This window comes from Corvus cornix, chromosome 26 (genome assembly GCF_000738735.6).
Source record: "Corvus cornix cornix isolate S_Up_H32 chromosome 26, ASM73873v5, whole genome shotgun sequence".
NCBI classification, from domain to species: Eukaryota; Metazoa; Chordata; class Aves; order Passeriformes; family Corvidae; genus Corvus; species Corvus cornix.
This window is the reverse complement of record NC_046354.1, coordinates 5,554,365-5,568,486: the sequence shown is the minus strand read 5'-3', so window position 1 is coordinate 5,568,486 and position 14,122 is coordinate 5,554,365. Positions and strand designations below refer to the sequence as shown.

General features: G+C 44.0%; 1 protein-coding gene across 3 annotated transcripts in view; it reads right to left on the bottom strand.

Moving 5' to 3' along the window:
• The window catches only part of IPO9 (importin 9), a 39,056-nt gene that overhangs the window by 18,967 nt on the left and 5,967 nt on the right, over positions 1-14,122 (bottom strand). For all 3 annotated transcript variants that reach the window (XR_005603659.1, XM_039565317.1, XM_039565318.1), the window contains exons 2-8: positions 9,791-9,852; positions 9,069-9,155; positions 7,917-8,118; positions 7,383-7,471; positions 7,005-7,091; positions 5,199-5,318; positions 628-728 (exon numbers count right to left, since the gene is read on the bottom strand). Coding sequence is in view for 2 of the 3 variants with exons in the window: in XM_039565317.1 (XP_039421251.1) it covers positions 628-728; positions 5,199-5,318; positions 7,005-7,091; positions 7,383-7,471; positions 7,917-8,118; positions 9,069-9,155; positions 9,791-9,852 (748 nt within the window). In the remaining variant the exon portion in view is untranslated. The remainder of the gene's footprint in view (positions 1-627; positions 729-5,198; positions 5,319-7,004; positions 7,092-7,382; positions 7,472-7,916; positions 8,119-9,068; positions 9,156-9,790; positions 9,853-14,122) is intronic.

The following is a 14,122-nucleotide window of genomic DNA, read 5'->3' as shown; positions in this document are numbered from 1 at the left end:
CCAAAAAACAGCTTCTTGTACTTTCATAGATTCCCAAAATGGTTTGGGTTGGAAGGCATCTTAAAGACCATGTAGCTCCAATCTTCCTGCCATAGGCAGGGACACCTTCCACTGTATTTTAACAAGTGTCTGAAAAAACGATATGGAGAGATTTGAGTCGTCAGTTTTCAAGTCCTGGGCAACACACCCACAGAGCACTCTGACACAGCTGGGTGTGCACTGGAGCAATGACTGAAAATTCAAATGGAAAATCAGCTTCTGCAGCAAGTGCAATCAGCCATTAGTTCTGCTGCAGCAAGGGGTACTGCTGGTTCTTCTTCTCCTGAACTCTTTACACTGTGACCAGCAACTTTTTAAGAAGACAATTTTTACCAAAAAGTACTAGAAACAATGCAGAGCTCGTGGCAGTTCTACAGCCACTGTATCATGGGCACCTGCATCAGTCAGCATACATTATAAGCTAAAAGAAACTTAATGGTGCCTCCTGAAGTAACAGAAATATCCTGTTTGTCTGGCAGGGCAGAACCCTCCATGTATTGTGCTTCTCCAGCAGCCACATCATTACTGGGCATGAGACTGAGTTTGTCTCGTTCGATTCCAGTTAAAGCCATTCACCACCAAGGATATAAAGCAGCACTTTCCGTAAGGGTGTTCCAGACGATGGGCAGGATCTGCTGCATTGATGAAATCATGTGCTTTGGGTAGTTTTTCACAAGTGCTGTCACAGCCTGGAACCAAAAAGAATATCAGTCAAAAGTGAAACTGGGAAAGCCATCAACACACTCAAATCACAGGCTGCTGTTTCATTAACAACTGAGATCATCCAAAGTCTTCCTCTCACTGAGGTCTCCTCTCATTCCCGACTTCACAGTCTCCCCTCTTGCTCAAACACTGACCAACACACCTCACTCGGTGTTTCCTCTTTTGCAGGGAAGCAAAGGGACAACACAAGATGTGGCACTTTGGAGTGAAGACAATGCAGTGGTGAGGCAATGACTCAAATCCGAAGCACATCACTGCAGCACTGTCTGGATACAATTATCCTGGAAGTGTCTTGTCCCAGAAAAAGAACTCTAATGTCATGTAAAACCAGACTACTGCCCATTTTCCACAGACATTTTCCACACTTCATTGCAAGCAACACATCCAATGCACACCCAGGGAGTAGGTGCAGAAGCAAACACCCACCCAGATCAATTCTCTTCCCATTCTGGCTGCAGACACCAGTGACCGTACCAGCCCAGCAGAGGGGCTGCTCTGGGAGCAGCTCAGCAGCTCCACAGGGGATTGTGCCTGGACTTTAATGAAGCTGATCACCCTGACTTAGGGGAGCCCTTCCACTGACACTTGCCAAAGACCTTTGGGGATCCTCCAGCAGTGAGAGAGCTCTCACTCCCCCCTCTCTCCTCCAGGGGCACAGCTCCAGTTGTGTTACACCTGTTACAGAACAGCCTCTCACAAACTGCCTGAGAGGTGGCTGCTCCCAGACACACGGGTGTCAGTTTGTTTGTGCTTACCCAATACAAACCACTCTGTGCAGTTTGTTTGTTTGCACCACTGGGTACATTAATAGAAATAAAATACAGTAATTCACCTTCCAGAAAAACAACAGCAATCTAATATCAGCATTAGAGATGAGCAGGCGTCAGGAATAACCCAGCTATGTGGGTTTGGGAATAAGTCTGGCAGGTGCTAGAAGGAAGCATTACAGAAAAGACCTGCTGAAGTCTCCAGAAAAAAAAAAAAATTATGCAGGTGCTGGCAAAAGATGTGAACCTGATCTTCAGGACTGCTGCAAACTCAACACCCTGCCTAGGGCCACAGGAGCATCCAAACAGACTTATTCCATAAGGCACTGCATATGTGCTCCATGTAAATGTTTCTAAGCTCTACGCCCAAACAACTTTGCAGGAAGCACTGCTGGAGTGCTAAGAGAGTTCTTCAATTCAATGGCTCTGCAGTTGTAACAATAGAAGGCTGCATTTGCAAGGTCACCACATTCCTGCAGAGCAAGTCATTAAAAACCAGAGCACTCTCCTGTCAGATGTTGTACTTCAACCCCTGGCCCCTCATTCTGCCAATTCCCACCGCTTGTCTGAAAAAGAACTGCTGCACAGATCCTCTGCCAATCCCCACGTATTGCTCCACCACCTATTAATCCTTCAAGAAAGCCCTTCTCTCTTCAGAGCACTGCTCCTTAAAGTCACTCTATCAAAGCCTTTTATTGCTTCTCTTCCTGATTGCACCTTTAAACAGAGAAGAAATCCCCAAACTTTTGGATAAAAAGCTTAGAATACACACTAGAGAGCATGCTAAAGCTGACTGTCAGTCAGAGTTCAGCAGAGGCAGGTGAAGTACCTTGTTCATAAACTTGGGAAATTTGCCCCAAGACACAGATACCACCTCATCTTCCATCCAAGAACAAAGAGATTACGATTATTTTTTTAGCTAGTTATTTGTTCCAGCATCAGGAAAAATGTAAGCATAACTTCTCTGACCCACAGGTGTTGAACAGCTTTTAAGCACAAATGAAGAAGCACAACAGCAAGGCTGCAAGATGCTTTAGATTGTTGGCTAATTTGGTGTTCCTGATATATTACTGCACACTAAGTACACCATATTTGTATTCCATTGTTGTGAAATTTGCCTTAAATCTCCCACCTGTCATGTTTAATCACTCTGTTTCTCTCAAAATAATCAGTAGTGGCATGTACAAGAAACTGAATTAGGATTCAAGAATTGCACAGTTGCAGCTCATTCATCCTTAGAGACACCAATTTAATTCATGCTGAACTATCAAACACAACAATAAATTACACCATGGGTATTTCCTTCTAGTCCTCACACTTGATATTTTTGTTGTTGCCAAACCTCCCATCTCCTCCAAGGATCAAAAGCCCTGATTTCCTGCTGATAACTACTTATAAACTTGTATCTATACTGGGAACAACTTGGGACACATTAACCATCAGTGGTTCCCCATGATGTGATCCAAACTATTCACTCCCCTAACCAGGATAACTGTCCCAGGGGATCAGGCAGATGTGCACACTGCAACAGCACTCCTTAAAGCTTCTGACACTGTCCTGCAGAACATTCTGACATGGGCAGCACAACAGTTTAGGTCAGGGCTGCCTCTGATTTCCATCAAGAACTCCATGAACCTTGGAGTACAAAGCTCTCAAGAGACAGGGAAGGGAAAAAAAAAAGTCTTCCTGTCATTTGCCACACAGCACTTCATTAAGGAAAAGAAGACAGGATTGAGTTTGCATCTGGTTGAAAATGTGCTGTAAAAAAGCCTCAATTGCCTCTTCCATTGTATCAGCTTTTGAAGGGGTTCCCTTAATGACCTCATCTGTAGAGATGGTTTAAATAATCCCCTAAGGTTTCTTACTTCTGCATTACAATGGCTATAAAATCCACTTCTCTGGAAGTGAAGGCAATTCATGGGTCTTTCACCTGAATCCCTTTTTCCTTAGAAAATTGCTATCATCAGCTTAGAAACCCTAAGTGACAAAACCATGAATTGCCTTAAGTCAACAGCCAGAACACTCATCTCTTTACAAAGAGCCTCCTACAAACCACTTGTCAGCAGCAGATCTCCTGAATTTACTGTTCAAGTCCACACTGATTCTCTCCTGCCATTGATGCCACCGGACGCACAGCAGTGAATTCAGATCCAAATCCTCTTGTGTTGCACCTCCCCCGCACAGGCCAAGGGCAGAGGCCCTGACACAGCTAAGAAGCAGAGCAAGAACACGGTGACATTTCCTCAGAGACTTTCTCAGCCTGTCACATTGTTCAAGAACCTCCTGGCAGGACCAGTGCTGACATACCCATGCAAACAGCCCAATGCCAGCAAGCACTTACTTAAATAACAGAAAAGGCTGCAGAATGCATTGATGTAACAAGAACAGAACTGGCCTGGCCTGGTTTAGAGTGAAGCCATCAGTTACAACTGCTTTCTGTGGAGGCTGAAAAATACCACTACTCAATAACAATCCAAATGTTGAGTATCTGGAGTAAGAGATTAAAACATTCTTGACCTGCAGCCTGTTCAAATCGAGATACCCTGCAATGTCCCCTTCATGTTGCTGTTCCTATATATCACTGCCCCAAGAATCCCAGTGCACAGGCAACAGAAAGGAAAAAAAAAACAAACCCACGAGAGACACCCTCTCAACAAAAACTGCCAACATCCTTCCCCTACTTCCAGTAGTGCTGCAGGGCAAGAACAGCTCCAGCTGTTCCCAGAGTATGAGACCTGCAGCCCTTCACTGAGAAGCCACAGGATGCCCAGACCAGGTACTGCTGCCTTGAACAGGACTGAGACAAGTTCCACAACACAGAGCACAGGAGCTGCTGGTTTGAGTAACACGACAGCACCCTCCCAGCATTTATTTTCATTACTTCAGCACAAAGCTGGTCATCCTGAAAAACTTTTGACACTTGTCTTCAGTAACTTCCTTATTGCTTCCTTCAGGGTACATGGCTGAATGGGCCTCAGTGCCCACTCAGAAACCTGTACACAGACCTGAGTCTTGCTCACCCCAGTACACAGGGGTGTAAATGAAAGATCTGGATTTGATCCTGCAACTTATGCTTCTGGCTCTTTGCTCTCCTGTGCTGCAGGCAGCACACCCTACAGCTCCAGTGCTTTCCAAGCTGTTACAGGGGTCTGCACTGGCCCTTGTCCCCATGCAAACAGAGCTCTCCCATCCAATCTCCTTTCTCCAGGAAACCAGGACAGTACAAAGACCTTCCACCTCTCTTTCTCAGACATCATTTAGCATTAAAGAGCAAGCAAGTTCCAGAAAAGCACCTTCACTTAATAAGCTTTTACAACTTCACTGCATTAGATTTCTGCAGCACCTTTAGAAAAGACTGGTATTTAACTACAGATTATGGTGTCCAAGACATATCCAAGATACATTAGATCAGCGAATGACAAGGACAGATGGTCCTATGGATCGGATTCCTGTGGATCATTTTACAGACAGATCCTCATGGATCTCATCATAGGTATCTTCAGTCCAGGCAAACAATTTATTTCACTGTTGATGGTGCTGCGAGCCAAAAGCCTTCACTGTTCATACCTTGAGCAATACTAGGAGATGTGCCACACAAGTTTTCCAGCACATCTGAGCGTGTGTTGGTATTCAATTCTTTCTCCACTTAATCAGCCCTAAGTGACTCACCTTCAAAACTTCCATCTTAAACCCGCTGTCCGATGTTGGTCCATCAGGCATCTGCAGGGCCTGGACAAAGGCTTCTGTGAACTGCTGCACCACAGGAAAAATCAGGACCTTGGCTGCACCCTGGTTACAGACAATGCAAGCACAGGTGAATACCCAGTACAGAATCCCCACATCTGAAAGGTAAAGCACTAGAAGCAATAACAATTGCACTTTTCTGGTAAAAAATGGAAGAGGAACTCATGCCAACTGCAGAATATTGCAAAGTCACATGAAAGTTGTTTCAGACATCACTTGGGCTCTCCCCTTATGTTAGGAACTAAGCTCAGCTGAATCCCACTCTTCAGAACCCCACAGCACAGGCTGCCACAAAACACACACATCTAACTCATCACTTTGGAGTCTCGAGAGAGATCCAGACAATCCAGTCTGGAAAGCCCCAGGAGCAGGGCTCACCCCTCTTAGAGAGGCATTTAACTTGATGAACTGAATCCTGCCCTGCACCCCACCACCCCCAGGCTACAAAACAAACCTGGGGTGACTCCATCACACACACAATTACCCCAAACTCTGCAGCTGGCATTTATCTCCCTGCAGAGCCTCCATCCCCCAAACCAAACAAGCTGAGTATCAACAGCTGGCCTGAAGATTAACAGGATGATTCTTCCTAGGAAAATGCAGCAAGTATTTTTCCAGATGTCAGAACACTCCATAAGCAGTCCTTGGCAGAGCAAGTAATACAGGACCAAAATAATTTTATTGAGATTATTCCTCATAACTCCATGGCCAGGATAGCAAAGTCCTATGTTTAAATCTATTGGGAAATGCCATTTATAAAAAGATTCCCTTTTTCTTTTCTTTTTTTAAGTAAAATTTCAATAGAAAAGGTTTAGTATTCAATGTAAAGGACACTTTCAGCCCTCCTCCAGAATGATTGAGCAGCTACTACTGTCTTTTGGATACTGGTACCAGCTGCATGATGCAGTGCATGAATAACCTTGTCATGGCAGTAGAGATACAGTGTAATTACCAGAACTTTCCAAAAGTCTGCACTGGATTGCTCCCTGTGCAAACAGGGAGGGAACAGCACATGGAGCCACTCAGCAGTGACCAGCTTCTAGAATAAGAATCACCCTTCCCTATCCTCACACCCCAAAAAGTTAAAAATAACTATTTATTGTCTGGGAGTGCTGGAAAAACCACTCGTCAAAGGCCATTTAAAATGGAGATGTGCTTAGTTAGAACCAGACAGGAGACTCATCTATAACGCTGCTTAAGTGCAGTGTTTGTTTCTTAACAGCTGCTCTTCCCGAGCTGGGCTGGGTTTGGCTTCCCCCACCTCTTCAGGAACACAAGGCCAAGGCGCCTCCTGAAGCACCGGGTGAAGCTCCAGGAGCCTGGAACCAAAGCCTCGCCCAAGGGCCCCACATTACCCAGGTGCCCAAGGCCTGGCAGGTTCTCAGGACACACAGCTCACCTGAAGACTGGAAGCTAAGCCAGGGATTTCCAAACAAAGGGATGATACCCTATCTCCTCCCCATGCTGACTCCCCCCTTTCCTGAGCTGCTACAAGCATGTCTGTTGATAAGCCATAAATTAACCTTAATTATGGAAATCAAGTCCCACTATCATGGCATGCATGTAAAGCAGGGAGTCAGCCACTTTGCATGTATTAAATTACAGCCTCTTCCCCCGAATTTCAGCTGACACAGTACATAACTTTCCAATGTTTCATTTCCATTTTAACAATTTTTAGAACCTCACTCAGTTTGAATTCAAAGTATCTTGTATGTCAAGTTAAACTCTTGCCTTTTCCAACTCCTCCATGTTACAGATCATGTGGGCACACGTGGTAAATATCTCCACTGCACGTGACCTCGTGCGAATCCCATACACCTAGAGAAAAGTTAAACATCAGGAACACAAGATTCTTTTTACACAAGATACCTCCTTTAATTATCTTTTAATTGTATTTCATTTTTGCTTTAGCTTTATTCTCTTATTTTATCACTGGCTTCAACTTTTCTGTTGAAACATAAGCTGCCATCAACTATCACATCATCAAGACAATTCTTTAAGTCTAACTCATACTACAGTATGACTTAACCGTTAAAGCTGGAGTTTCTTTGTTCCAAGAAACATTCCCACTCATTTCATCCAATACCAGCCTCACTGTGAAGATCATACCTCTGCCATTGTGAAAATTTTGTACATCTCTGGAAGAATAACTGGAGCTACAAGTGGCATCTGTATGTCTGTCACTTCCCGGGTAAATTCTAAAAAATGGAAAAAGAAGAGAAGCTCTTATAAGAAATCCAATTTGCAGGCAACAGCAACAATAGAACCTGTGGGAAACACTAAGTGTATTGGAAACATGTTGATTTGTACTTCACTAGACCAGGGCCATCTGGTCTATCCAAAGCAATCCTCAAAGGCAAGAAGAAAAATACCACACTAAAACCTGCAGGTATCTGGAAAACAGGGTGTTACAATCAAAGTCTCTGCTGAGCTCTAACCTGCAGCACAGCATCTCCTTCTCCAGCTCTCATGACACCTGCTGAGCACACGATACCACAGCCAGTAACAGCCACCAGGCCCAGGGGAAGAGAAGAAGAAAATTCCAACTTCTTCAATTTGGATGAAACGTGACAGAATACTGGCACAAGGAAAAGCCTAAACAGCTTCCTACAGCAGCCTTGCCCAGCCCTGGCACCCACACACCTGTGAGCACTCTCATGGCTCCATGCACTGCATTGACATCGCCGCTGACCAGCATCTCCATGAGGAGGTTGAAGAGCTCAGGCCAGGCCTCGGGCCAGTCCCAGTGGGCGATGGCTGACACGGCGTAGGCGACGCTCGAGCGCACCTTGCTGATGGACTCCCTCAGCCCGTTGGGCAGCAGCTCCCTAATCGCAACCTTTGCCTGCAGAGAACAACGGTATCTACAACAGATCCAAAACCACAACACAATCTAATAAAAAAAAATTTAGACCTATGACTGTATCTTGATATTGATTCAATATTGATTTTACAAAATGAACATCCAGGAGACCAAAATTCTCTTGCACGCTATACCCCATAATACTTTAGGGAAAACTGCATGGTGTGTTTTAACACAGCATCTTCTCACAGACAGCATCAGACAAGCACAGAGTAAATAGTTCACAGCTGCAACTGCACAGGATGTACAGATCCACATGGAAGACATCCAGAGTCAGCTGAGATAAATCCCAGCTCCAGTGTCAGGGACTATGTTTGCTTACTTTGGAAGATTTCAGTAAACAAGAACAGTCACCCAGCCCTTGAAGGGACAGGAAAAAATAAAAGCCACTTCTGGGGCACAATTCAAGCAATTATCTCTGGATGGGATGAATCATACTCTAGATATGAAAGATGCTCCAGTCAACAGTCAGAGTGGAAAGGGCTGGAATCTCTGGCCATCTCAGCTGTTAAATACCCCTGCTGAGCAGATTTTTAATGAAACTCAGCAGCTTTAAACTAAAATTTGTCATGGGAAAATAACCTTTAAGTCCCAAGATGTACAACAGAAGATTTAGCAAATCTCCAAAAAAGGACTGCCAGAATCAGTATTTGTGAAACTTTGAAAGCAGCTTTTCTTCTAGTCTTGCTCTAAGAGCAGCAGAAGCATTATGGCTGAACTTTCCCTACAGGAAGCAGCCCAAGCTTCTCAAGCCCAGTGTTGTTTTAAGCAACTGAAAACAGATTTTTGAAGTGGAAGACATCAAAAAACTTTAACTGAAGCCATTAAGCCTCAAAATACACATGGGCACTGGTACTTCTTTAACTGCCTACAGAATCAATATTCTTGATGGATAAAGTGTTTCAAACCAGATAATGTGAACCAAGTCTTACCCTTTCTGTGGTCTCTGGAGGTCTAAACTTTTCAGACTGAGAGCACCAGTGAGTTTCCACATACTGTTTCAGAATGACCGACGCCAGCTGTATCAGGAGAGAGGTCAGGAATCAGGGACAAATCCTGCATCCATTGCAAGGATCACCCCTGACCCATTTGCTCAGCCTCCCATCCCATCATGCTGCTTTTAGAGGGGCATCAGGATGTGCCAAAAATGCAAAAAATCCATGAAATGGACCACAGAGTTACTGCAGTAAAAAGATCTGCTGGGTATCCACTGAGCAGCAATGGCCTGCACGGCACTGACCCAAGGCAGCAGCTCTATAAAGGCACGAGATACAGGTCACAAACTAACTAAAGAAATACAGAACCAAAACTTCCTTTTCAAGGAAGAAAACACCTACAGAAAAAGCTTCTGCAAAGACAAGCCACACTTCTGCTTGCTGATGTCTACCGCCCACCTCCTAAGCTGTGTCCATTTCCAGTACAGTATTGTCTCAGCACCAGGTTTATTAAGTCCAAAAAGCAGTATTTTCAAAAAATGTAAGAGTATAACACCTGAATAATGTTGAAAGAAAAAGACTCTAGAGAAATCTAAAAGAAAGTGGAGAAAGAGTAACAGAAAGCTACTTCAAATTTTTCACCTGGAAACATGGAAGAATATTTTAAAGACCAAGGAAATTTCCATGAAAATTCTTTCTTCAGTTCCAGGCAAACTCACCTGCCGGATGGCCAGAGCTCCCTGAGGATCCACAGTCAGTTCTGCTAAATGAACACCAAATTCTGCAAGGAAAAAACACAAATATTGGTATTGTAACTTTTATTACCAGACAGCAAAAGTCATCAAGATTTTTGGAGAAAGACATCATACCAATTGAGTGACTCATATGCGGGAAGGAGAAGGCAATTCCAAAGCACAGCTACTCAAATGAATCATGAACATTAATTCTCCCCTATGCTCTCCACAAAATCTTCATTTATTGTCTTGGCATCTTATTTTCTTCTCTTGTGGGCAAAAAATTTTGCAATGCAGGCTAAAAACAAACTAATTATTTAAACTTTAAAGATATACATAAAAATCATATCTATGATGTAAAATCATTACTCAAGTTCCTACAGAAGAGAGGCACAGAAAAGATCCAGGATGGAGTAAGACAGCAGCAGACTGGCAGCCAGCAGTCCCTTTCTGGACAACCTGGGTTGATCCACAGGGATGCAGAGGCATCATTTCAGCTGTCCCAGCCCACACCCCCCAACTGCCCAGGACACACCAAACGCCTTCCTGAGCAAACCCTGCCCAGCACAGCGACACCAGCACTGCCTGGACAATCCTTTGGGCTGCGGGACCTTCTCCAGTAAAGAATCTGTCCAGAAAAAGCAAGAGCTTCTTGTGGCTTCTTGCCAAGCAAGCTCCATGAAAAAGGCAAAATTCAAGCACTTGTAATAATTCTGTTGATGCTGAGCACAGGACATAAAATCCAAGAAGAGCAGCTGTTCTGGTATGGTAAATCCATACGACTCAATAAATTTGCTTAAAATTGCAATTTTAAGTTCCAGGCAGCTGATAACTGTCCTAAATACTTCATTTAATTTCATTCGTCTGCTTAAGAAACACACTTGTGATGTTTTAGTTTTTAGAAGCTGTGGAGTAGAAGTTATGCCCTGGGGTCCCATCAGCACACCCTGCCTCCTGCGGACAGGCTAAACGTGCTGACAGCATCCCTGACAAAAAAACGATTGAAAATTCTTCCCAAAAGGAGCTCTGCAACTTCCCTCAGCAGCACATCTGAGTGCTTCACAAATGGTTATTGAGTGTCTCCTAATACCCACCTCACTGCTAAGAGGCTTTTCTGGGTTGGGAGATAATTGCCTCTCACTTTCCCAAGCACATACTGAACATACACAGTTCCTTTACCCTTTCCTCATAGATCATGCGTTTAAGAAAGAGGAAAATAACCCTCTTATCCCAGCTGTGAAAGCAGGGAGCCTCATTCCAAGATGTATTTAACATAATACTTCTCTTAACTGAAGTAGTAATTATTCTATGTGCTATCTGCAATTTCCACGCTCAAGTGTGGCATTGCATTTCAGCCCCATCTTTAAAGGGTAAGTTGGAAGGGCATAAAGAGTATAAATGGAAAGGTAAAAAGGGTATAAATAGATATAAAGGAAGCCAGAGTAACTGCAGCAGCTTCACACAGCTACAACTTGACACTCTATTTCACAATCCTTAATTTGTTTACATATATGCATTTGATGTATTCCCTCTGCATACAGTGCTCTGCCTGTGATTTACAATATTTCGTTTCTCCATTTTCCAACACCTTAGTTCTGCTTGCCAGGCAGACTGCAGTGCCATCGTTGGGACACCAGACATGTACTCACTGCTGCAGTGACCAAGAGTTCTGTCATAAAAACCCCTTGGGTCTGACAACCCCCACTACACACAGGTTTTCAGCCTGATGTGCTGCTTAAAAATATTACAAAACTGTATCTTCTTAACTGATAAATTACCATTGTGGAAAATTCCTATCAGGAATCCTGCTGAATTCAGATCATTGACACCCAACACTTGTTTAAGCAACAAGCCAGCTCTCCTGTCAAACCAAAATCAGATGGATTTATCAAGAACAGATCATATAAAACAGCACTAGTTGTGTAGCAACTATTTATCCTATTGTGTTATAGACACTGACAAGCTGTTTAATGAGCTGCTCCAAGAATCCTTCCAGGGACTGATATTAAACTGATCTTTGTACAGCTCACTGGCTCCTCTTTTCTCAAAGAATTGGTTTATTATTGGGTTTTTTCCAAGTTGGCTGGAAACTTTTATCTTTATCATGAGTAAATGCAGTTCAAATGGACCTTGATAGGTATTTCCTTCACTTATGTTTTGTAAATTTGAGATATCAGAAACACCAAGTCTTCGCCCCATGACAAAGTCTGTAAAGACCAAAGATTAGAAGCTTTTAATGAAGGGCCTGGCATAGAGAGCACTTAGCAAACATATTTTCTCTCAGCTTTGCTTCTCTTCATTAACCTCAACATTAATAAAATCAAACTCTCCTCCTTCACAACAAGCTCTGTCTACCATGTAACCAGTTTATGTAATCTCTTCACCCCCAACTTTTTTGAGAAACTAAACCAGATGAAACCAAAAATCAGTAGGAAGCAAGCAAGAAGGAATAAATGAGCAGAACTTTCTACTGAATCTTTGCACCTACCTGCCTAGTTGAAGTGGGTCAGCACTGACCAAGTCCAGCTCAGCACACCCACGCAGAGCTGGTTCAGGAGCTGCTACAGGTCTCTGTCTCTGCTGAGGGCACAGACAGGGCAAGGTGGAGGAGGGGGCTGCAGCAGCTGCTGCAGCCAGTCCTGATGAATTCAGGTGGCCCCATGGCCACCGACACTCCAAACTAAAGCAACCCTTGGTCTGCAGAGGCTGGATCTCACCACCACCACCACAGAAACTGAGCTCCCTTTACCCAACACTTGCCCACCCTTGTGCATCGCAGTCCTCAGCCACACAGGCGCAGATGTTTTCCACAGGACTGGCTTTCAATAACATAATCATGAAGCAACTTGGGTTCAAAGGGAGGTCACCCACTCCAATCTCCTGCTCAAAGCAGGCTCAGCCACAAGATTGGACCAGCACAGAACAGGATGGGGATCTGCAGACAGACTAGGAGGAAACACCAAGCAAGAACCTAATGCTTAGCCAGAGTTCTGACACTCTACACATGTGCTGTTTTGAGGAACTTCTTCATCCTCCATCATGATGCTCAAGAACTGCTCCAAAAGCACTCCTTTTGTTAGCATATCTCTAAAACTGCATTCATATTTTCCTCATTTCTCAGCAAAAGACAGAAAGACTGAGGTCAGTCTTCTCCAGCAGCTGTGCTGGTTTTAAGTATCTCCTTTGAAATCCCTTCTTCACAACTTCTTGCTACGCTCAACATATCTAGCGTTTGCTGCTGTGAATAACCTTTCTTCCTGACAGGCAGTATCATATGTTGCAACATGCCCATTTCTTCAATTTCCCTGTTACAAATCAGTTCAATGTTAAAGTTTACTCTGTTAAAAATTCAGCTCAATCCACCCACAGGACTTCCACTCATTTCTGCCCGTCACTCATCCTACTACAATTCAAATTACAGCCAGGAGAGCACCACACAACCACAGGTTGTGGTCACGTCTGTATATTCTCCAGAATCCCTCCTTCCACACAATGCTTGGGTTTATGGCATAAAATCACGTATCCACAGAGTACCAGCAACACTGAAATCCCTCTCAGAGCCATATTAAAGCAGCTCTGTTGGGAAGGAGCTGACCACAAGCAAAAACATGCTGAACCAGGGAAGCACAAGTGATGCAACACATTTTGTGCCATTTGGTACCTGTAGGTGTTCTGGTACAAATGGACAGCAAACTGTATCATGAAAACATCATCAGAGAATCAACAAGTTTTAAAGCATCAAACTAAATGTGCTGAACCACCTGCTCTGGAAGAGGAGATAGTGAAAGAACATTTACAAGACCCATAAAGCCAATCTTCCACATTCAAGTCAAAGCACTGGTTGTCTCCTAGACAGGACTAGTCTCAAACAAGATGGACAAGGAACTTTAAAGAGGGTCAGCACTCCCAGACTGACACAGGAGTCAATCTGCCAGGGTCAGCACCATCTTCACAGCCACCTGCACATCTCGGTTTCTGGCAACAAACAACCTTGCAAAGGACTGAGCTGAAGGTGCCTTTTCACACACAGGGTGTCACAACACAACCATGCTGAACATGGCCTTACGAATGCCTTTCTACCTGCAAAAAGGACACACAGAAAGACATAAGGCAACAGACAGGCAAAAGAAAGGCAATTCCTCAGCCTGGAGCCATTCACCTCTCACCACCACGTTTCCAGAGCACAAGAGCTGTCAGCTCAGAGACTAAATATAACATCAAACTTGGTACCTAACCAGGCAAGCGGGGGGCAAGTGTTTTCCAATTGTCTGAGGAGCTGCCATTAAACCTTCTTATCCACATAATTTAGAGGATTGT